Source organism: Molossus molossus, unplaced genomic scaffold (genome assembly GCF_014108415.1).
Source record: "Molossus molossus isolate mMolMol1 unplaced genomic scaffold, mMolMol1.p scaffold_m16_p_19, whole genome shotgun sequence".
Taxonomy (NCBI): domain Eukaryota; kingdom Metazoa; phylum Chordata; class Mammalia; order Chiroptera; family Molossidae; genus Molossus; species Molossus molossus.
This window is the reverse complement of record NW_023425354.1, coordinates 38,723,558-38,748,288: the sequence shown is the minus strand read 5'-3', so window position 1 is coordinate 38,748,288 and position 24,731 is coordinate 38,723,558. Positions and strand designations below refer to the sequence as shown.

General features: G+C 40.2%; 1 protein-coding gene and 1 pseudogene across 9 annotated transcripts in view; both read right to left on the bottom strand.

The window, feature by feature from the left end:
• The window catches only part of NLK (nemo like kinase), a 151,136-nt gene extending 136,742 nt beyond the window's left edge, over window positions 1–14,394 (bottom strand). For 5 of the 9 annotated variants that reach the window (XR_004960268.1, XR_004960269.1, XM_036267734.1 and 2 more), the window contains exon 1: window positions 12,963–14,389. Coding sequence is in view for 4 of the 9 variants with exons in the window: in XM_036267734.1 (XP_036123627.1) it covers window positions 12,963–13,420 (458 nt within the window). In the remaining 5 variants the exon portion in view is untranslated. Of the gene's footprint in view, window positions 1–12,962 lie in introns of all 9 variants that reach the window. The other 4 variants (XR_004960267.1, XR_004960265.1, XR_004960266.1 and 1 more) reach the window with 2 other exon arrangements.
• LOC118633771 lies at window positions 5,342–5,695 on the bottom strand (annotated as a pseudogene).
• Window positions 14,395–24,731: the final 10,337 nt, after the last annotated feature.

The window sequence follows — 24,731 nt, the reverse complement described above, 5'->3', positions numbered from 1 at the left end:
CACAAACAGCAACCAACAGAGTATTCTAAATATTCTATTTTTTTCAGTTGCACTGTTCCTGGTTTCATTTATAGAGTTTTTTGTTTTGTTTTGCTTTTATAAGAACATATCCTCTACTTTCAATGGCATTAAGTTATACAGGTATTACTGGTTAAAGCAGCATAAGAGCAAAAGTTCTGGTTCAGCTTCTAACCACCTGTGCGACCCTGAACAAATCTCTTAGCCTCTCTGGATCTCAGTTTCCCCATTTAAAAAAGGAGTTACACTAGATGCATTTATAAAGTATCTTCCAACTCTATAATTCCTTTCAGCTGGAGTTCCAGGCTTGTGAAAATAAAATAAAAAATAGCCCTCAAAAAAAAAAAGACCCAAATCTACCTTGTAATGTTAGTGAAACAAACAAGATACTAAATTGTATATGTACAATGTAATCATGAGCACAACTCTGATAATATTACACACACACACACATGCGCCAGGTAAAAAAATTTGGAAAAAAAAAATACAGCAAATGCTATCAGTAGCTATTGCTGAGTTGTAGGTTACAAAGAGCTTTTCTGTATTTTTCAAGTTTCCTACAATAAACATATTTATTACTTTGATAATGGGTTGTGAGGAGAGAGTTAAAGAGAAAGAAAAAAAAGCCTCCTTTAATTTGCTAAAGAAAATTTTACTTTTGGAAAGCATTCTAGAATTTGAATGAATTTTTCAAAAACAGATGAAGTCAAAGAGAAAAACAATCTCTGGTATAGTCACATACCTGATACCTTTCAAACAAAAGTTGTTGGTTATTTGTCCTAAATTAGTAAGCTTTAAGAAGGCACTATATTTTTTTACCCTATTGAAATAGATAATAATAATTATGATACCTAACTTTAACATAGTGCCAGGCATAGTTTTAAGACTTTACATATACTCTATTGATTCATTTAATCCTAACAACCGTACGAGACAGATATAACTATCCCTATTTTACACATAATGACCATGAGGCACACAGATTAAATAATTAGCCTGCAACAGCTAATAAGGACAGAGTCCAGGCAATCTGTCATCAGAGTACAGGCTCTAAGCTACTAAACCATACTGTCCTTTGTACTTAAAATATTGTTTTCCTGAGGTCACTCTTGAACTGTTTTTGCCCTCAAAGTTCTAAACTACTTTTTTGAAACTAAAAATAAATACTGGGATAAAAAGACTGGCCAAACTTTAAACTTGCTAGCTTAAAATTACGATTCATTTCTAAATCATTACTTCAAAGCTAAAGGGGGTATAATTTAATCTTCATACATATCAATAGGTAAATAATATAACATGAAGAGTTAAATAGCATTACTTACTAAATATTGGAATGTTTTAATAAGGAAGGCGCTTTATTGATTGACATTATTTGTACTCATGAATCTTCTGGGGAAAAAGCCCCTAAAAACCAATTATTGTACTTTTCTATTTTATTGAAATTATATTTTAAATTGTGTTGCAATAAATTTGTTCGGTTTTTAAAAGAATACGCATCAAGATTTATTTTGAACATTGGCTTTAGGGAACACCCAGTTAACTTTACAATAATCCCAATTATTATAATATGCAGAACCTCGGAAAAGGAACACAGAGGAAGTCAACCAATTAAACATAGTCGAAGGTTCTCACCAAATTCTTAGGCAATTCAAACTCAAATCAAGAATGCATATGACGCCCTGGCTGGTTTGGCTCAGCGGTTAGAGCGTCGGCCTGTGGTCCAGAGAGACCCCGGTTCGGTTCCCGCTAAAGGCACATACCTTGGTTGCAGTTTGTCCCCAGCCCTGATTGGGTTGTGCAGGTGGCAGCCACTTGATGTGTACCTTTCACATCGATGTTTGTTTCTCTCTCTCTCTCTCTCTCTCTCTCTTCCTCTCTCTCCCTCCCGCTCTATCTGAACAAAAAATGAAAAAATGTCCTCGGGTGAGGATAAAAATAAATAAATTAATTTAAAAAAAAAAAAGAATGCATATGTCCCCTTTTCTGCACAGTATCTACATTATTTGCCAATTTTTATGGCTTCTGGATTACTTTTAATAAAGCTCAAATTTCCTCTATTACTACATTTCTAACCTGTCAAAGTAAATCGATATTTTCCTTTTAAAAAAACGTAGAGAGAGATGTGAGGATGAAGGGGAGGGGTTTTGCACCAGGCTGTCTGTTAACTTAGATGTGCAATGAGACAATCACTCGATAATTGCACCCTTTGGGTACTTCTGTCCTGGTAAGATAATAATGTGAAATAAAGTCACCTGGTTTATTTCAATTTACTTACACAATTTGCAAATCTGCAGCTCTCTGCCATGGTACATTAAGAAAATTAGCATGTAAGAAAAATCACCTGCTTATGTAAATTGAGGATGGTTTTTATCCTAGCAGACAGGGAAAAAAAGCTGCAATCTGGGTCAAATGACTAATTTTATCTTTTTGTTCAAATGTCTCTCTTCACCTTTTCTCTGTGGCTCAGAGAAAGAATTTTAGGTCAAGGAATGGATAAACAAAAAGTTTCTGTGTTGTCCACCCCTGTAAGGAGCTTGCTGCCTGACACTACTGAGCTCTATACCACTTAAATTGAAAACAAGACTGAGAACTTTATCTGGATAACAAAACCACAACACTGAGAGAGGAAAGAAAAGAAATCAATGGGGGATATCTGATCTAACTGGGAAGGAAAGCAAACATGGCAAGGATCAGGTACCAATTTTACCCTATGCTACTTTAGGAAAAAAAGGCTTTAGAAAAGAACAGGAAAATACTCAAAATAATTCAGGATAGACAAGACAAATTCTCCACAAAGAACATGCATATACTTTTGCTTTGTAAATGCACCTGGTCAAGTTCTTCTGCGTCTGACATAAGTTAGATGAATGTGTTCTTGGTCAGTAATGACTGCCTTCCCAGCATCCATTGCTGGAATTCATCCCTCCCACTTATAACTTACTCCATCTCCAGGTCCAGGGGTGGAGGGACCTGACTGCTCCAAAGTAATCTTATCTCCACTGACAGTGATTGGTTCAGAAATAAGTATACGACTCAACAAAGGCCAAAGAGACTAGAACTGTGCTAGTCAATAAGGTAAAGTCATTACACTGGAACAGTGTTACATTTATCTCCTTTTTCCTTTAAATAACTTTAGAAGCTATTCAACATCTGTAGTACTGAAGAAAGTTGTCTTGTGATCACTAGCAGACTCTATTTACTCACAAATAATGCCACGATGCTTTACAAATATTAATGCAATTTCATTACAGAAACTTAGGAAACACAGGATTTTATAAATGAGGGAACCAAGACTCAGAAAATTTAAATAACTTTATCAAGGTCATGGGGTTGTTGGCAGCAAGGCGGGGACCAGAACTAGGTCTCCTAATAAGTTTAGTTTAGTATTCTATTCCCCAGTCATTAAAAAAAAAAAAAAAAATTCCCAAGGAAATGGCAACTTCAACATGATAAGCATCAAGTTCTCTGGTTTATTAAACTAGAAATAAAAACTTGGTATTTGGCCATCAGTGATCTCTTTGCAACAGCCTTTCCTCCATCTTCAATTTCTGACTTTTTTATTTGCACCAAAGATCACTCCTATTTTCATAACTATTTTCTGCCATGTGTGTGTTGTCAGTCACTGTGAACACATTTTCCTATCTGCTTGTCCTTTAGTTTGGTCTCCAATAGTTTCTTCCATTTACAACTGAGTATATTCCCTAAGGCTTGGACCTCAGCTCCCTCTATTATTCTATTCCACATATCTTTAAAATCAAAAATCAGCCCTGGCTGGTTTGGCTCAGAGGTTAGAGTGTTGGCCAACAGACCAAAGAGTCTTGCATTTGATTGCGGTCAAGGGCACATACCTCGGTTGCGGATCATTCCGGGCCCTGGTCGGGTCATGAGGGAGGAAATCAGTCGAAGTGTCTCTCTCACATCGATGTTTCTCTCTCTCCTCCTGCTGTCTCCCTCCCTCCCACTCTATCTGAAGATAAATGAAAAAAATATCCTCGGGAAGAATAATAAAAAAAAAAAAAAAATCGCCCTGGCCGGTTTTGCTCAGTGGTTAGAGCATGGGCCTGCAATCCAGAGACACAGATTCGGTTCCCACTAAGCGCACATGCCTTGGTTGCAGTTTGTCTCGGTCCTGGTTGGTTGTGCAGGTGGCAGCCACTCGATGTGTCCCTTTCGCCTCAATGTTTCTCCCCCACCCCCCACTCTATCTGAACAAAAAATGGAAAAATGTCCTCGGGTGAGGATTAAAAAAAAAAAAATCAATTTGAACCACTCACTCTCCTATTCAAAAAGTGTCCAGGGTAAGACTTTTTTTTTCTCATTTCCCAATACCAATGGTGTCTCAGCTTTTCAGCAGGATACTCCAACCTCTTCAGGATCTATCCCTCGCTTTCACCTTCACCCTTATCTTCTATCATGCACTGCACTGCACTGCACTCTGTATTTCAGCAACTCCACCAAGAATGTCCTTCCCCATTAGTTGACTCCCTCATTCTTAAAATTCATTTGAGGTATTACCTCTTCTAGGAAGCATTCAGACCTTCCACAGAAATCCCTCTTCTCTGTTCTCATAATATCCAGGGAGTGTCTCTCTTGTTGCAATAATGGCAATGAATTATAATTACCCACTTACAAATCTCAATTCCCCAATGTATAATCTTCTTTACATCCCTATCATCCAGCATAGTGCTTGAGAAATAGTCAACACATAATAAATATTATACGACTAAGTAAAAATAATATATCTTTCAGTTTTTACTTAATGGTTTCAAATTTAGTTTCAACTCTCCATCAAGACACCCTGAGAGTAGGGATGTATTATTTTTCATACTGTTTACTTAACTGTAAGCTCCTTCAGGACAACTTTTTGACCTAAACATCTCTATATCCCAGTACCAAGAATAGTACAGACAATAGCAGAAGTTTGTTAGAGGTTTATAGAATTCTCCTTTTTTGTTTTTTAACTAAAGATCATTTATTTGTTTTTCACTAAGACTTTATCTTAGGACATAACTAAACTGTGTTACCACCCCCCACCCCAACTTGAAGAAGGGTTAGTACAGTGAATGTTATAAAGTAGATATGAACAGTTTTTAAACGATTGGAACCAACATTAACTTGACAAAGAAAAACTTCCTTCTAAATCATCATAATGTTTAAATTAAAAAAAAGAGGAAAAAAAGGGGGTGATGGAAGTTCAGATTGAACAAGATCCTCACATTTCATCTAACACATCAATCCTGGCTAGAATGTACCAAAATGGAAACAGGATTACTATAATACAAAACTTCCACTACAGATCACTGTACACACCGGTGTTCCAAGCCCACCCCCAACCCCCAGTGCTTCCAACACAACTATTTCCCAGCCTGTTGGGCCTGCCGACGAAGGAGCACGTAGATCTTCTCTTTAATCCAATTTTTGTTATAAGGCTGGTATTGTCTGGGTATCAGCTCTGTAAACAAGACAGCTGAAGTCTGCCATCAATAAAATCATCATCAATAAAATCAAACAGCTGACTGATATATGTAATAGAGGGGCTGTTGGGATTCATTCTCTTCAGATGTTCTTCATACATTTTGTAAACGCCTTCCATGAATTCATTCACTGATTCATAGTCAGCATAAGTTCTGCCTTCTGGCCTCTTGGTAGGCTGTACCAGTAAAACGGTGTGAGCCATCACGCCAAACTCTCGCTGCAGCCGCCACCACCAACCACAGCCAAACACGACCTTAGCCTCAAAGTGGCCAACAGCCAAACGCAAAATTCTTTATCGAACTAAATATCCTCATTAGTGCCTACAATAGTGCTGGTCCACAGCAGGTTAACAATAAAAATACATTGACTGGTTTGTTCCAACAATGCCAAAACCTTCTACTGTCTGATAGTAGGTAAGATTCAATTAGCCAAACAAATTCAATGTTAAACTGGAGTTAGGTAAAGAGCACCGAAAATGATCAGTGGCAGACATCCCTCTCTACTCACACCATTACAATTAACTGTTAAAGCTCCACTCAATACAGTTTCTTTAGAAGCATCTTCTCATAATGACAGAGTGCCAGACATTTTTCTAATCTCTCTTGGCTAGGGTTTTTCTAATTTCTCTTGGCTAGGGTACCTTAGAACTACAGACTAGGTCTATGATGACTTGTCACATGCTTACTGACAGTATTACAACTGTTGCCTCAGGCATTCTCTGTATTTCCCCCAAGCAACAATGGAATCAAATGGACAAGCTATACTATATTACTTAGGAAATCATTGTTGATCTACATTAGATGACCCAATCAACAAATAACTCACTTAAGTATTTATGCATGTACAGGGAAGTATAAGCAAAACCCAAATGTAATCTTATTAAAAAAGAGCTTCTACCCAATGGCTTCTTTCGTTTAATTCAATAACAAATGGAAAAGTTTCTTTGGCCTTGACAATTTCCATCAAAGAAATCAAATCAGGCCCTGGCCAATTTGGCTCAGCGGTTAGGTGTCAGCCCACGGACCAGAGAGGCCTGGGTTCGTTCCACTAAGGGCACGTACCTCGGTTGCAGTTTGTCCCCGGGCCTGGTTGGGGTTGTGTGGGTGGCAGCCACTCGATGTGTTTCTCTCACATTGATGTTTCTCTCTCTCTCTCTTCCTCCCGCATTGTCTGAAGATAAATGCAAAAATGTCCTCGGGTGAGGATAAAGAAACAAAACTAAAAATAGAAATCAAATCAGCATATTAAGGAAACATACAGTATATAAACAGTAGATGCTTGAATGGCTAGGACATCCACAGATCTAATAAAAACCACCAAGACTAGCCACTTAATTCTATACTATAATACTCCAAGTTATGAAGATAATGAAATATTTCAGTACTCCACTAGGGAATGGCCTTTTATAACAAGGAACAACATTTCTACAGCTGTCTATGTTTTGAGGATAAAGCCTCAGAACTTAGATTCAAACCTATATTAAGGTAATGCATTTTGCATATATTCTTCTTCTAGCATAGCATATGAAAGGGAACTCTATCTGCCCTCATTTCTTTCTTAGGACATGCACCAGTGGTACTAATTGATGGCTTAAAAACTGCATGTAATTTTGAGGGCTATTGTTTTAGCTTGTTTGAAAAGGCATTCTTTCAGGAATGTCTTCTTTAGAAATAAAATATATCTGTCCTTTTTCTTCTAAGCTGATATTCAACAGTATAACATAAAATTTCTCCCCAAGAATAAAACAAGTTTCTTTTTTTGGTACGTGCCCTTAGCAGGAACCGAACCTGGGACTCTCTGGTCCACAGGCCAATGCTCCAACCACTGAACCAAACCGGCCAGGGCAAAACAAGTTTCTTTTGTTATATTGTTGGTTTTTTAATATAATTGGGATAATCTTGTCAGATACCTAAGTACAAAATGACTTCCAATTTACAGGCTATGGAGTTTACATCACCACAAAATCGGCTCAATATCATTAGATTGTGTTACTTTTATTCTCTAACTCTGCTTTCTCTACTTTATGACCATGAACCTACAGTTTCTAAAAGTATGTCCTAAGTACAAAACAACTTCCAATGTTACAGGCTATGGAGTTTCTATCACCAAGAAACCAACTCAGTATCACTAGATTGTGTTACTTTTATTCTCTCACTCTCTTTGCTTTCTTTACTTTATGGTCATGAACCTGCAGTTTCTAAATGTATGTTCATTTGTAGTTAAAATTAACAATATAGATTTCCACATTTCTAGTTTCACACAAATGCTTTGTTATGTCTAGAAGAGCAACCATTTCCTTTTATGGTGCAGGCATAAAAAGCTCTTTTCACAAAGCATTACCCCCCCCCCCCCCCCAATCCAGCTGTGGCTGTTAATCTTGGGAAATAGAGAAACTTCAATATTACAGATTCTTAACCTGTAACACACAGTTAATAGCAAAATACACTTTACTATACTTTAGTATACATCTTTCTGATGCAACTAACTCCAGGATTTTCCCCAAAACATATCCCAAAAGCACTTCCCAATTTTCCAAATTATAATTTGCTATTTGAGGAGTAAGAGGATCAGAGAAAACATCAGGGAGAAAAATGATGCCTCTAAATTTTCACAAGATGAGCAAGCCAGACAATCTTTACATTGCATAAAGATTTACACTGAATAATTTTTCATTAAATCACACACACTTTCCCACCTCACTGGGATTTTATTTAGCAATTCACACTTTTTATCCCAACACAAGTAAAATGAATTTCCAGTAAAGCTGAACTTTGATGATAAGGATGTCCTTTATTTGTTACATTCTGAGAAGAAGAAACTGATTTCCTTCTCAGTATGTAAATCCATAATACTTTCTAAAACAGTGGAGGTGATCTGACTAGAACACCTATCAAGTCCATACAAACACATATATACATTTTTTATGTGTTTGTTTTTTAATTGAGAGAATAGGACAGAATACTTTCTCTGGCAATACAGCACAACTAAGTGGACACTCTATGGTATTTAAAGTCATACCTCCAAAAACAGTGCATGTTGATTTCACCTGGTAAATCTGACCATATATGAAACCACTTCTATGTACATTAATACAACAGTTTGATTTTTCTACCAACAATAACTACAATTTAAAAAAAACTAACATTTATTGACTGCTTACTGTGTGCTAGATAGTGTATTCATCGGTTTACAAGGATTGCCTCATTTAATCCTTACACCAATCCTATGAAATAGGTGCTATTATCATCCTCATTTTATAGATGAGGAATAGAGAGGTTAAACAATTTATCAGTATCACACAGCTAGCAACTAAGTATCACTACAATGATGCTTAACTTTTGAAAGGCTTACTATAGTAACCTGTGGAAGGTATTAGAATAAAATTCAAAGTTCTCCAATTTACTTACAGTACAAAGGCACCAGACCAAATGAATTCCAGGATCTTTATCGTTCAATTAATCAGATCAGCAAAAAACCAAAACACAAATTTTATAAAGTACGTAGAAGCTTTTCCCAGACTCACTTTTATCAAAATAGCAATATGTGCCATTAATTCAATCTGTGATAGTTCATGTAGCCAATATCAAAACTGCCAGGGTTTAGTAGTTCTCAAACCTCTCTCAGGTAGTCAACTTCCTCCACTCTCAAAAGTATACACCTACCTCATAAGACTCTGAAGCCTTAAATGGTAATACTCTGTCCCAAAGTTGTCACATCTTTAAGCACAACATACCCATTTTCCTCTGGCAACGATGAACTACAGGCAAAAAGGTATTATTTATAATATCCTCACCAAATGACTGAGGTTTCCTTTTGTGCACTGTTTTGTTTTGGTTTTGCATTATGAAAATGACCATATAAATGGAAGCCTTGACATCTGATAAAGGTCAAATTATATATGATGCTTTGATAACACATGAACAATATTCTATCACTGGCAATGAATGTATCTCACGCTATCCCGTGATCATATTACCAGGTAAACTGGAACCCCTACTTTGAGATAAAATACAGCAGACAGTTGTTAATGAAACCTTAATTGAACTGTCAAAGCACCATCTTTACCAGGAAGCTAATAGGTAATTCACTACTTTTACACAACTGTCCATTACTGATAAGTTACTCCACTAGTTAAATTCAGCAGAAAAAGAAATCAAGCCTGGCAGACTAAACTGTTCAGTGATAAATCTGAATGGTGAAATGCTACATCACTTCTATAAATATCTCTCCTTGTCTACATGGAAGAACAACAATATCCCTCATAATTACATATAGCAATGGCCCTGGCTGGTGTGGCTCAGCTGGTTGGGGCATCATCCTATGCACACAAGGGTCTTGGGTTCAATTCCCAGTTAGGCACATACCATTCAGGGGGCTTATGGGAGGCAACTGGTTGACGTTTCTCTCTCACATCTATGCTTTTCTCTCACATCTATGTTTCTCTCTCTCTCCCTCCCTCCTTTTCCCTCTCTCTCTAGAATCAATGAATCAGGTGAGGATCAAAAAAAAAAAAATGTACACGCAGCACTTTTAGCCACCAGTTAGTAACACTGGGTGCATGTCCAGAAAAAACCATGAAGCAGATAGTTTCCTTTCCATGCCAAAAGAAAAATACTTGCAAAGTGCATTAAATATATTCAAATCTAAGTGAATCTTATAATACCCAAGTAGGTATATGGTGCTTTGAATCAAATTATGTATCGCAGGGAGAATATTTTTATTTACATTGTAATCATTTTAGAAAATAGTTGTTTCTGTTGGGTGCTTTCTAAATTAAAAAGAAAAATTTTGGTTAAGTTAAAAGGTATAACATCTCATTAATATTTTTAACTTGGGTTTTAGAATACGAGTGCAATTCACTCTCGTTTGGTGTTCAAATCTCTAGTTTTAACAATCTTACTCAGGTCACATAGCAATTAAATTCCAAATAACAGCCTTGGCCAGTTTTGCTCAGCGGCGAGAGCATAAGCCCACAGACCAAAGGGTCTCGGGTTCAATTCCCGGTCACGGGCACATACCTGGGTTGCAGGTTCAATCCCTGGCCCCAGTCAGGGTCATGAGGGAGGCAATCAATCGATGTGTCTGTCTCACATGGATGTTTCTCTCTCTCTCTCTCCCTCCCTAAAAATTAATGGAAACATATCCTCAAGTGAGGATTAACACACACACACACACACAAATTCCAAATACAGTAAGCAATTCAGATAGCAAGTTAACAATATGGAAACATAAAAATAGCAAAGCATTTGCATACTAAAACACACACCTGGAACTCTTCCTTTTTTCATATCAAATTGTATTTAATCTGTAACAGCTAATAAAAACACTCAATATAACTAACTAGAAAAACTTGGCTAAGAACAAAGGGACTTGACCAGATCAAGTAACCAAGCAGCAAAGATGCCACAGCACCATGCTAAGTACTGGGGAGAAAAAGAGTGTTCTTATAGACGATAGTCCTTACCCTCAAGGGGCTTACAAATGTAGTCAGTGAGACAGGCAAACACAAAACAAATGGTGTACTACAAAAGATGGTGCGCAGGAGAGGGCACTTCAAGTACACGAAACAAACTCTGTAGGTGGTAGAAGGGGTCAATCAATGAAAGAATCTAGACTGCATTAAAATCAAACACATTCAGATTTTAATGTATCAGTAATTCAGAATACCCATTATCAGAACATTCACTGTGGGAGATGTTTCAGCACTCCAGTTCCTCACCTCCCTCCCTTTTAAAAATAAAAACTTTTCCCTTAGCACCAACTTGAAGTTAAAACTTCTACAAGTCACAACACCATTTGATAGAAATGTAGGTAACACCTTTACAATATAGTATATGAAATGCAACCCATTTCCCTTTCATTATCTCTAGTTCTTAGCACTGTATGCAAAGCACTAAAATAAGAGTATCCACATCTAAGAAAATTCACACAAATTCTCAGTAAATTAGTGACAAAATTTAAAGCAAGGAACAACCTTTTTCCTGTCCATTCCCCTCCCACCCCCCCACCATCAAGCTTTGAAATCCTCAAGGATCAGGCAAGAAATGGAAGGACGTTCACAGTGCCATCCCTGAGGATAGGACACGGAAGAGAGGAAGACAGGACCAGGCAGGTCCCTAAGCAGAGCGGCTGAAGGGACACCATTACTGGCCATACTCTTTACCATCAGAAATCCCACACACCTTGGAGAAGGGAGCACTACAGCAGAAACCTCCTGGGAGATTTAGCTGGGAAAACACTGGACTCTACTAATTTAAAACAAAAACAAAAAAAGATAAGATCACTTAGCAGCCTGGATTATAAAATCTGAAATATATATAAAGATGGCCAGATACAATGCAAAAATGATACTCATCAATTATAGTCTGAAAAACAGTGACGAAAGGAGACATTTACCAGGCTAGTTCCAAAGAGTTCGTTCATTTTCCTGTGGTGGTGGGGACTTTTCTAGACATTAACAAGAATCTATTTTTGAATGCACTCAAAACATCAATTCATCTCTCCACACCACAATACTGAATCCTTGGGGGGAAAATTCAGTTCAGTCTAGTTTTGACAGGAATAGAACCCTACAATGATAAATACATTTTATTATAAACTACTAATCTTCCTAAGGACAAACGACAAAATGTTGCATTTAGGAAGCCCTTGGACTTTAAAAAATAGCTTAGCACTACCAAAAGTAGAGCAGTTTCATGTTTAAAAAGTATACTTCCTACTACAGCAACCAACAAAGGATAACAGCAACTTAAGAGGCACTAAATGACACTAAAACATTATACCGAATGTGGGCCACTGCATAGCTACAGTCTACTGACCTCATTTGTGGTACTCATGTGTGATGCTATATTTAATGCATTCTTATCAAAAGGCTGAAGTTACATACTTCCCAACTGTAGCTTTACGGTCTAAAATAAACCACGCAAGAAATGACTTAACTAGTTCAACTATGAACCCTATCCTTTTCTGGGTATCAAGACAACAAATTAAGGACTGAAAAGACAGAAGGGATAGCAAATATTGCAAAGACTATCCCAATGATCAGACAATGAAAAGGAATCAAGTTTGGGTCAGTTGTGACATTTGCTGCAACTGGGCAACTGATTCAAACGAAATCAACAGGAGAGATGACCAAGGTCTTCGTAGGACAAAAACGTTTCACATATTCATCTATTGACCCTACGCTCAGTGGCTTGCTTAGGTTCTAAACAAAAAGTTCGGTAGACAGCAAACTTATGTGTGTTCCTCCTCAGAGGGTTCTCCACCAAAATTTGCCATGACTCAAGAGCATAAGCCTAGAGCGCCAATGCAGTAGGCCTCTTTACCATTAAGTGAGGGTGTCTTCCCACAGTTGAGTGGAGAAGCTCGCTCCACTTTGGTCAACGTGGAGAACACCGTAAGAGATGACTCGCTCAATCACAACCATGAGAAGAAACCACGAGAAGTTGTGTTTTTCTTTTGATACTCACCAGACAACACCAAAGGCTCCATATCCAATAGGTCTATCCGGCTCAATATCCAGCTGCTGTTGTGGATGATGCGAGTGCTGATGATGGTGCGCCTTAACTGTAGCAGCTGCGGCAGCCTGTACCTGAGCTGGGGCTGCTGCAGCTGGTCCAGGAGCCTGACCAGGTGCCGGTGATGGGAAATATGGCTGTTGTTGCCCAGGGTTTAACATGGCTGCAGCTGCGGCCGCTGCTGCGGCTGCCGCAGCTGCCGAAGAGGTATGCTGCTGTACAGGGTGTACAGCAGCAGCCGACCCCGGATGAAGATGGTGTTGAGGGTGGTGGTGGTGGTGAAGGTGAGGAGGAGGGAGGTGTGGAAGGTGGTGGTGATGGTGGTGGTGGTGACCTGCTGCTGCTGCAGATGTACCGCCATTGTAAGCCGCCATCATTTTTGCGTTGGCTCTTGCGCCACAAAGAGACATTCAAAAAAATGCCCTTTGATTGGAAAGCAAACTAGGTCAAGCTGTCATTTGGCCATTTAAAAATGAAGAAAAACCACTCACTCCACCTCAAAAAACATGGAGCGCAACTGGCTTTATGTCTTCATCAGTCAATCCAAACAAGTTAGAGGATCTTGGTGTTTAATTTTGGGGTGTGTGTGGAAGGGTGTGGATTGCTAAAAAAATAAAAGTAAAAAGAAAAAGAAAAGGGACCCCCTTCCCCCCAGGTTTCCTGCCACAAGTGGGTACTAAAACTCCATCCTTAATTTGGGGGAGGTTCCAACTTTGACCGTGGGAATAAAGGCCAAACCTCCCGACCCCCTGAACTCCACACACGAAAAGGATCAGGTAACACACCACCCTTGGAATCTTGTAAGAGGGTTGACTCATCTACCCCTTCCATTCCCACATCCTTTTCTAAACACCTACCACCTCCTCAAAAATACAATTAAAAAAAATTCCAACCACCCCAAAATAAAAAGATGGGGGGAAATTTTCAGGGAAACCAGCTTCCCCCCCTCGAACTCTCAGGCTTCCCTACATCTCCCCCTACTCCTAGTCAGGTTGACCTGGTTGGAAGGGGGGTTCTAAACTTTCCCGAACAGAAAAAAGCCAGGGAAAGAGGCAGGAGGGACAGAGTAAGCCGAGGAGGCGACAGGGCAGGACAGCGAGGAGAAAGAGAACCGGGGCAAAGTGAAGGTAAGGAGGTGCAGGCAGGAATGAAAGAGAGGTGGGCAGTACTCGGACGCCCAGACAGAGGGAACCGCCCTGGGATGAGGTTAGGGTCCCGGGGCCAAAGAATAGCAGCCCCGGGAGGCGGGCGGGGTGCAGTCGGAAGCGGGCGGACTCCTACCCCCGCCGCCGGCTGCTTCTGCTAGAAGGGTTGGGGGGGAGAGCGGGTGGATCCCCCCGCACGACGGCCCCCGCAGGGCTCAAGGCTGCTCCGTCTCCCCCCCTCCCCCCCACCCGGCTTCTGTCCCTGCGGCCGCTTTCTCCTCAGTCGCCGCGGCCGTTTTCTCCTCAGCCACCGCCTCCTCTGCCGCCGGTGCAGCCGCGGCCAGACTCACCTCCCCTAGCAAAGCCGGATAGAGCGGAGCCAGCGGCGGACACGCGCAACCAGCCACCGAGGCCCCGCCCCCGTCTCACACAGACCGGCTTCCCCAGCCAATCCACGCCCACCTGTCCGCATCCGCCTCCAATCCTGGGACCGGAGCTTCAGACAGGCGCATTGTTCAGCCAGTGGCAACAAGGTGTGGGTCTCCTGGGGAAATCCCGCCCCCGATACGGGATGGGCAGATGGTAAAGCCAATCAAAAGGCAGAGTTTGGCCTGACCGACAAGGGTAAAAGCGAATTAAAAACCAAAGATCTCCGTGACATTTTCTTTCGCCTCTCTCCTCTTTTCTTTTTCTTCTTTTATTTTTTTGGCAGGAGCAGGAAGCTGCGTGCTAATCCCGCCTGCGATGCTGGAAGAGAGGGTGGAATGAAAGAACCAATCATGAGCCGGGGACCAAGAACAGAGCAACCAATCCTTGGCTTGAAGATGAAGTGGGCCGGGGCTGGTGTCAGATAGACACTTGATTTAACAAATGGAAAAAACGATTGATCTCGGTCCCACCCTTCAGATCTCCTATAGGTCAGGCTGGTGGAGAATTCGCTGTCATGTCAGCGACAATCTCTTTAGGAGGCGGGATCACTGAAAGGGGTGTGCCCTAAAGGAAAGGGGGCGGGGCCGAGACAAAGAAGGCGGAGTACAAGTCTTCGTTTGGTCCATTGATAGGAGTTCTCTACTATCCCTTTTAAAGGCATAGGGTGAAAAAATAGGGGGAGCAAAAAGGGATGTGGAACTCCAGAAACTCAAGGTCCAAGGTTACTAAACAGACTGTCGCAGAAAAAACTCAGTATACTTACAGTTCAAGTCTATGTCTGGTCCTTCATGGCTAATTTTTATCTTGGCCAAAAAGAGGCGTAAAGTCCAGCCTTCACAAAACTCAACTCTCAAAGAACAGTAAGGCTATAGATATACACACAAATTAAAACAACAAAAATAATAAACCTAACCACAAAGATCGTAATTTTCTCCCATACTTTCCAAATCAATAGGTTGTAGTCATTGAAATCTTACTAAAACATCATCTTTTTTTCACTTTCACATAACCTCACTTATCTGAATTTACTTTTTTAAAAAAAATATGAAATAATAAGCTTACATACTCTTATTTTGCTAAAAGTGTGCAATCAGAACCCTGGAGATCATCTTTGATTTCTCTTTTTTTTATTTTTTATTTTTTCCTTTATTGATTTTAGAGAGAGAGGAAGGGAGAAGTAGAGAGAGATAGAAACATCGATGAAAAAGAACATCAATGAGAAAGAACATCGATTGGCCACCTCCTGCATGCTGGGGATCAGGCCCACAAAACCTGGGCATGTGCCCTGACTGGGAATCGAACTGGTGACCTCTTGGTGCATGGGTCGTCACTCAATGACTAAGCCACACCAGCCAGGCTGATTTCTATTTTGCCTACACACTCCTCCCCTTCTAATCAGCATAAAGTTTTAAATACTTTTTAAAAAAATATGTCTTTAGTGATTTTTTTTTTTTTTTTTAGAGAGGGAGGAAGAGAGAAACATCGATCAGCCTCACTGGGGCTCCAGCCTGAAATCAGGCATGTGCCCTGAGGGAAAATCAAACTGGGACCTCTCTCTCAATCCATGGGATGGCATTCAAACCAAGGAGCCACACCGACTGGGCAAGTTTTAAATACTTTTAAACACTGCTAACCTCCTCCCTGTCCCCAGTCACCACAGTATTACCCAAATTTTTATCACTCCCTGACTACAAGCTAGCTCTTCTCTAATCCACCCTCCACCAAGAAGATAGCAATCTTTTAAAAATACACGTCTGACCATGACCCTACCCTTGATTAAAGTCTAAATAGCCCAGTACTATCTGGTTCCCGCCTTCCTTAAGGGCCTTATCTCTCACAACCACCCTCTTTACTTCAGACACTAAACTTCTTTCAGTCCCTGCAAGCCTTCATGCATATCTTCAGTTCAAAACACTTTCTTCCCACCCTCCACTTTCTCACTTACCATTTAGGTCTTCATGTAAATTTCACTTTTTTTTTTTCCCCTGGAAAGCTTTCCCATTTTGTAGAGCTGTGTCTCTGTTATAAAGTTCAATGGCGCAGCCTCCCTCATAGCACTGAAAACTCTATATTTTAAATGTTTACTGAGTTTGACCAGGACAGAAAGCTTGTCTATCCCACTTAATGTTGTATGCCCGGTTCGTAGGGCAGTGTCTAAAACATGAAGACACAATAAGATTTACATGAGTTGTTGAGTGGGTGAAGTGGGTACCAGTCTAAGCTCTGCTGTTTATTAGCTCTATGATTTAGGTAATTTAACTAACCTTAGTCTCAGTTGCCTCACGTGAACATGAAGATAATAATATATGCCTCATCAAATTGAGGTGAGAATTAAATGGCAAACAGTAAAAGTTTAATATATGTTCATTCTCTTTCCCTAGCCCCATCCTCACATAATATTTGGGAGATATATATATATATATATATATATATATATACACACACACGTATATACATATATATACATATATATACATATACATATACATATCTCCTCCAACTTGTAGTTTTCTAGCTTCTTCTTAGAAATGCAGTCTCAGGCCCTGGCCGGTTTGGCTCAGCGGTTAGAGCGTCGGCCTGCGGTCCTGAGAGACCAGGGTTCGGTTCCCGCTAAGGGCATGTACCTCGGTTGCAGTTTGTCCCTGGCCCTGGTTGGGTCGTGTGGGTGGCAACCACTAGACGTGTCCCTTTCACGTCGATGTTTCTCTCTCTCTCTCCCCCTCCCACACTCTATCTGAACAAAAAATAGAAAAAATGTCCTCGGGTGAGGATAAAAAAAAAAAAAAGAAATGCAGTCTCAGGTTCTATCCCAAACCTACTAAATCAGAATCTCTTGGGGGGGGTTGAGAGCAGGAATCTGTCTAATTAGCTCTCCAGGTGACTCTTACACATGCTAAAATTTGAGAAGCAATGGCCTAGAGGAAAGGGGCTGAATCTTCTCAAACATTTACTTTTCAGCACCTAGTGTAGTACCTAACATCTAGAAAGTGCTTAATACATGTGAAATAAATAATCCAATCCACCAGAAAATGATTGCATATGAAGAGCTATTCCTGACACAAACATTTATTGAGCATGAACTGTATGTAGGTACCGTTCAATAATGGGGGAGGAGATACATGAATTAAAGTCTCTGCCCTCCAAGAGCTCTTAAGTGTGGTGCAGGAGTTTCCAAAATGGTGTGTACATATTCCAGGGGGTGGATAACATAAGCCATTAGGCTCTAGGAGGAAATTTATACAACTAATTCCGCTTATTTTTAATTTCATCTTTTTAAAATGTCTATTTTGTCTATGTTTTATAATATACATAATATGCAGAGTAGTGTACATGTGTATAATTTATAAATAAATTGGGGATTCATGGCCCCCAATGTTATCAAAAATATTGAGAAATCACTGGTAGAGTGACTATTTAATATTTATGGTTTAGATCAGCTCTGTCTAAACAGATAGATGATAGAAATATAATGAGCCACTATGAAATTTTAAATATTCCAGTGGTCACATTAAAAAACTTAAAAGAAGCCCTAGCCAGTTTGGCTCAGCAGTTGGCGCATCGGCCCAAGCACCAAAGAGTCTCAGGTTTGATTCCTGTTAAGGGCATGTACCTCCGTTGTCCTGGTCGGGGTCATACAGGGGGCAACCAATCAATGTGTCTTTCTCACATCCATGTTTCTCTCTCTCTCTCTCTCTCTCTCTCTCTCTCTCTCTCTCTCTCCCCCCCTCCCACTCTATCTGAAGATGGATAGAAAAATATCCTCGGGTGAAGATTTAAAAAAAAAAATAATAATAATAAATAAATAATTAAAAGAAACATAATTACTTAGTATATTTTCTTTAACAATATATCTAAAATACTGTCATTTTCAACATGTAATCAATGTGAAAATTTATATATATTTTGATACTAGGTCTTCGAAATCTGGTATATACTTGCATTTATAACACATCTCAATTGAGTTAAAAATTCAATTTCTTCAGTCACACCAGTCATATTTTGAGTACTCATTAGACTCATGTGGCTAGTGGCTACCATATTAGACAGCATAGATCTATATCATGGGTTGGAATCCCTGCTCTGCCCCTTTCTAGGTCTGTGACCTTTGGCAAGTTCCTTATCCTGTCTTAGTCTGAATTTCTTTGTCCATAAAATAGAGTCCCCAACTTTTCCAGTTGTTATGATGATTTAAATAGACAGTCATGGAAAGCACATAGCCCAGGGCCTGCCTGGCTCCTCATCAGTGGCAGTAAGTGGGATGGTTATTATTAGTATTACAATTCAGGCAGAGTGTCCTATGTGTCTGATGAGAAAGACACTTTGGGCATTGCTCAGTTCATGTCCCCAGCATTCCATCCACGTGGGGCTGCCTGACAGCCACCCAATTCCCCTTAAACACATTGCCAGACAGCACAATATCCGGCCCTTTCCATTCTGTTCCATTTTCAGGAGCTGAACATGATAAACGAGAAGTCGGAAGTGAGTCAGCAGGATAGCACTTAGAGCCTAAAAAAGCAAGCAGGACATCAGAATGCATAAGCAGGAATAGAATGTGCAGGAAGTGGGAGGTGATCTTGCCTTTTTTCCAAGAACTGGCTCCATCTTGAGTTGTGTGCGGAGACTTTGTAGAACTTGGGCCAGGCCAGAGGGATTAAAGAACAACCAAGGGAGCAACTTATTCAACAGTATTGGGTGCTCAATGAGTCTTATCTCATGTGATAAATCATCACTACATTCCAATTTTGCGAATGAAGAAACAGACTCAGAAAAGCAAAGTAACTCGAACTTCACAAATCTATGGAGTGGTCGGCTCCACACTGCATAATCTTCCCACTGCATCACACAGCTGGGGGTAATGGCCAAGAAAGTGATGCTATGGAGTACCAAAAAGAGGAGGCAAGAAGTGATTCTACTTTCAAGCCTAACAGCCAAGGACTTCCTTCACTAGGTCTATAATACACCTTTTCAATAGATTTTTTTTTAATTGAATTTAGAGAGAGAGAAAAGGAGAGGGAGAGAGAGATAGAAACATAGATGAAAGAGAATATCGATTGGCTGTCTGCTGCATGTCCTCAACTGGGGATTTGGCCCACAACCTGGGCATGTGCCCTGACCGGGAATCGAACTGGCGACCTCTTGGTGCATGGGTCAACGCTCAATCACTGAGCCACACCAGCCGGGCACAACTTTTCAAGAGTTTTTAATTCAGATCCTCTGTGCCAGGCAGGTAGGACCACCTCTGGCCTTTCATTGGACAAACCCTTCTGAGTCATGTTTCCCCCATGCCCTGACTCCTTCCTGCAGACCTGGAATTCCTTCTACCTCTCTTCTCCCCAAGTTCTATTCACTTTTCAAAGTTCTGCTCCTGGAACCTCAGATCTTTCATGAAGCCTTTCTCTGATACTAGGCCCTCTGCATGTCTCCCTCCCCTGAAGAACTTAGACATTCAATGTCTTCAACTGAAACTATGTGATTTGGGCACTTAATACTTTTGAGCTTTAGTTTCTTCATCTGTGAAGCAATATCTACTTTGAAAGGATATTGACAGGATTAAATAAGGTCCCAGATGAAGCACCTAGCATAGTGCCTGACACAGAATAGCCAATTAATACAGATAGCTTCCTTCCCCACTTCTATGTGTAGTTCACTGGTCAATTTTTTTCCTGGTGTCTCCATTTCCAGCTCTCTTCTTTTTGGGGAGTTGGGTGGGGGAATGAAGTGTGATACTTAAATCTTAATAAATTATAAATTGTTTCTCCTATTTTTCCTCGTTTATTTTCTAGTGCCCCTCCAGGCCCTCTATCAGCCTTGTGACAGGGCATTAAGCTGTCAGTGCCAAAGCAAAGCTGGAAGCTTGATAAAACAGTGTGGGCAAGGCTGCAAACCTTTGAGTATTTGGCAGTACTGTGGGACAAAGGGCATGCCCATTGTCAGCTCCAGGGAGGCATGCTTAACAAGGGAAGCCAGACAGAACAGTGGAAGAATCATTTTAGGGGCACTACAATGTCAGGAGTCAAGGAAACTAAGATAGAGATGGACGATGGTAACAAGCTGGGGACTGGGTAAGGCCAGGTGAATCCACATTCATGTGTTGTCCAGGCCTTCATGCTGAGGCCCTGGGTTTCTTCCCCCACAGTTGGGCCTCTATCCAACTCAATAACACAGCCTGAGTGTTCCCTTTGCATGTACTATCTGAGGACTTTGGCCTCATCTTACCCCTCTCTGTCTTTCAGCTCCGAAGCCCAGGACAGATCTTAGCCCTGACTCAAGTCCTTGGCCATGAGAGTCTGGAAATGTCCAACACTTTCCTCCTCCCCAGGTGAATGAAGAATATCTTATCTTAAAGTTAATTTTTAAAAATTTTCAAAATATATAACAAAAGCATTGTTCTTAACATTTGTAGATGCCCTTTATTACTTTGACTTCTTAAGTCAATAAATTAAAATATAACTCACATGCATTGAACATACAATAAAATAACGGATGTTTCATAATGTTATATGGGAAACGTCCCGTGGAACCATTTGCAGCTTGGATTCCAAATGTGACAAGACACTTTTCACTAAAAGGGCAATAATAAACCTTACACAAAACTTCCAGAGATCCACTCCCAACACATCAAATTACAGAGTCCAGCCTCCAGAACAGAATATAGGTTGCCCTCCCTGAAAGTTTTCAGAGACAGTGGCCCCAGGTTAGAAAGAGAGCCGCAGCCTTAAATACCCATTCCTAGAATTAGCAGGTGACATCAAGTTCTCCAAGACCACACTGAGCACTACATAGGCAAAAACAGACTCGTTTGCAAAACTTGCTGTACATTGGAATCACCTGGGGATCTTTAAAAACTATGGATACCTAGCTTCAGTGGCGTGCTGGTAAATGCTTAACAATCAGCTCTTTAGAAAGAAAAAAAAAAACACCTTGATTTAGAGCCTATTTCAGTAATATAAACACTTCCACCATGGTTGATTTCAAGTATGATTTCATTGAAGATGGGGCTGGGAAGAGATATACAATAGGGTCTCCCAAGCCAGGTGGCAACTGACCACTGCCTGGTGCCCACCCCATTTAATTGGCAGAGGGTGTGACTTGGCCATTAGGATTTGTAAAAGCTTCCCGGTAGATTTCAGTGCATAACAAAACTTGGAACCACTAGGTTAAGGGGCCTCATAATAAGGGCCTGGAAGCAAGAAGCAGGCTACTTGATTTGCCTTTCAGTGACAAATACAACCGACAGCTGGGTTGTAATACTTGCCTCCTCCCCTCTGCACATTTCTCCCACTAGGCAAGCCTCCATGGGCAAGGAACTCATCAGCAGAAGGTTGTTGGGAGGGCATGGTCTCACAGCACGGGGTGGGTGGCAGTGGGGTGTGGAAGGGAGGCTGGTGGGAGATGCAAAGAGCCAGAATCATTGTACCAATGCAACTGACTGACTGGAAATTCTTGGTGGTTCTGGAAACACTGATAAATTCCTGCTCCAGGACACCTCTCCAGGGATGTCATGACCCTTCCTATTAAAACCATTTCTATTCTGAGTGGCAAGCACTTAATTTGCTTAATTCTTAATCGTTATACCTTCAGCTGTGCTGATTGAACCCTAATCATTTTGGTTGAAGTCTACCTAAATCTTCCCAAGGGAGGTGGGGGTGGGGAGGGATGACGTTTTCTTTTTTTTCTGGCTGGCCAGGCCCTGACTCTAAGTTCCCACAGCCCTTTCTGCTTATTTCTGTCATGGTACTTATCACCCAGCATTACAGATGTTTACCTGTCTGGTGCTCTGGGAGCTCCCTGAGTGCGGGGACTGGGTTCCTATTTTTCTCTGCATCTCCAGTGCCTAGTGTTGGGTTCTCCTGCTCAAGTAAACTGAGCTCGTCCATTGCATTGTAAAGTATTTTAAACATACCTTTAAAACACTAGTAATTCACAAATAGATTCTTGCTTTTAAAAGTTTAAAGTTTACTATTTAAGCAAAAATCTCCCTTGACCTTCTTATCCAGTCCTATTCTCCTCAGAGGTAACCACTATTATCAGTTCTGTGTACATCCCAGCTAAACAGTTGTATGTGCATTTACACACACACACACACGAACACACACACATTTAGAAACATATGGTTTTTGTGTGTGTGTGTGTGTTCTTAAAATACATGCTATTGTACTACACATTTAGTTTTTATAACTTGCTTTTTCACTTAACAATATGTTATATCTTGGTTTTCATATAACAATATGTTATGTTTTGGTGAACTTTTTATAATGATCTATTTATTAATCTGCTTTCTTCTTCCAAAAGGAAACCCTGAGATAAGGATTCAAGTGCAAGTACTTTATGTGAGCGATGATCCCAGAAAGTACTGGTAGGGAAATGGGGAAGTGAGACAAAGAAGAGAAGGAAGCCAATAACAGGTGTTTTATCAAGCAAGTCATCACCTTAGGTAACCAGAGCTCAGCTCCACTGGGAAACTCTGGGGCCGATGTACAACACAATTGTAGAACCTTCTACCTAAAGAGAGCTGGAGTATTTACCCATCAGTTCCCATCTACCATTGGTTGAGAGATGCTTCAGGGGGCATTAATTCCCCAGTACTTTTGGCATCCATGCACCTGGACAGAGAGATCTCTGGTGGTCAGAGAAAGCCCTCAGTCAAGTTGATGCAGGTGCTAGCAGTTGGAAGTCTGCGGGCCCACCTAGACATGGTTATATGGGCGGAGCACTGACAGGGTCTGCTACGGAACAGATGTGCCTTACTTATGAAATCATTTTCCATTTAAGTTGCTTACATTTTTTAGCTTTTACTAATAAGGCTTCAAGGTGTTCCCATCCATGCCTCTTTATGCACATGTGCCTACAAGTGGGTCCATGCATTACAAAGTGTTTCTCTTTAATTTTACTTTGGCTGGGGGATGCCTACTGTGATCCACTCTGAACTCCAGGCTGCTGGAATGTGAACATCCTCTCTTCCTTAATACTCAATCTTGCTGATTCATGAATTCTTCCAAGATTGAAGAGCTGACAGCACCTGTTGACTTTCCTGCTGCACTGTATGGCCTCATCCTTTTTCTCCCCAGGCTATCCCTATGACATTACTTTTGTCTTCTGCCTTCAAAACCTGTTGCTGCTGGTATATTCAGACTGTAAGTAGTACTCTACTAATAAAAATTACATTTTGGAGCAGTGGGCTTCTGTTCAAGTCTTTTGCCCATTTTAAAGATTGACTGTAGGTGTCCTTTATATATATGTTCTGTATATAAGTCCTTTGTTGTATATATGTATTGTGACTATTTTATCCCAGCCCATGGCTTGCCTTTTCAAATTTTCTGTTTTTAAATGCTCACCCAGGGATATTTTTCTATTTATTTTCAGACAGCGTGGGAGGGAGGAAAGAAAGAGAGAGAGAAACATCGATGTGAGAGAGACACGTTGACTGGCTGCCTTCTGAACAACCCCAACCGGGACAGGGGACGAACCGCAACCTAAGTACGTATGTATCCTTGGCCAGAAGTGAACCTGGGACTCCTTGGTTTGCGGGCTGATGCTCTAACTGCTGAGCCAAACTGGCCAGGGCTCAAATTTTCTTAACTGTTTTTTGAAAAGCAATAGTTTTTTTATTTTGATAAAGTAAAATTTATTCATTTTTTTCTTTTATGGCTAATTTTTTTGTGTCCTGTCTAAGAAATCTTTCTCTACCTTATAGCTATAGGATATTTTTCTTATATTCTTATTTCTTTATATTTAAGTCTATGATTCACTTATAGTTTATTTTTGTATATAGAGTGCGGCAAGTGTCAAGGGTTTTTTATTTATGTTTTTTTTCTCCTATTTAGTTATCAAATTGTTCTAGCATAGTTTGTTGAAAATATTATTTTTTCTCCATTGAATTACCTTAACACCTTTGTTGAAAAACCAGTTGATCAAATATATGTAGGTTTATTTCTGGAAACCCTATTATTTACCATTGAACTATGTGTCTGTAATTATGCCAGTTATACATTATTTTGATATTGCTTAATAGTACATCTTGAAATCAGGTAATTTAAGTCCTCCAACTTTGTTCTTTTTCCCCAAAATTGTTTTGGTTATTTTGGGTCATTTTTACGTCCATGTAGATTTTGGAACCAGTTTGCCAATTTCTACTAAAAAAAAGACA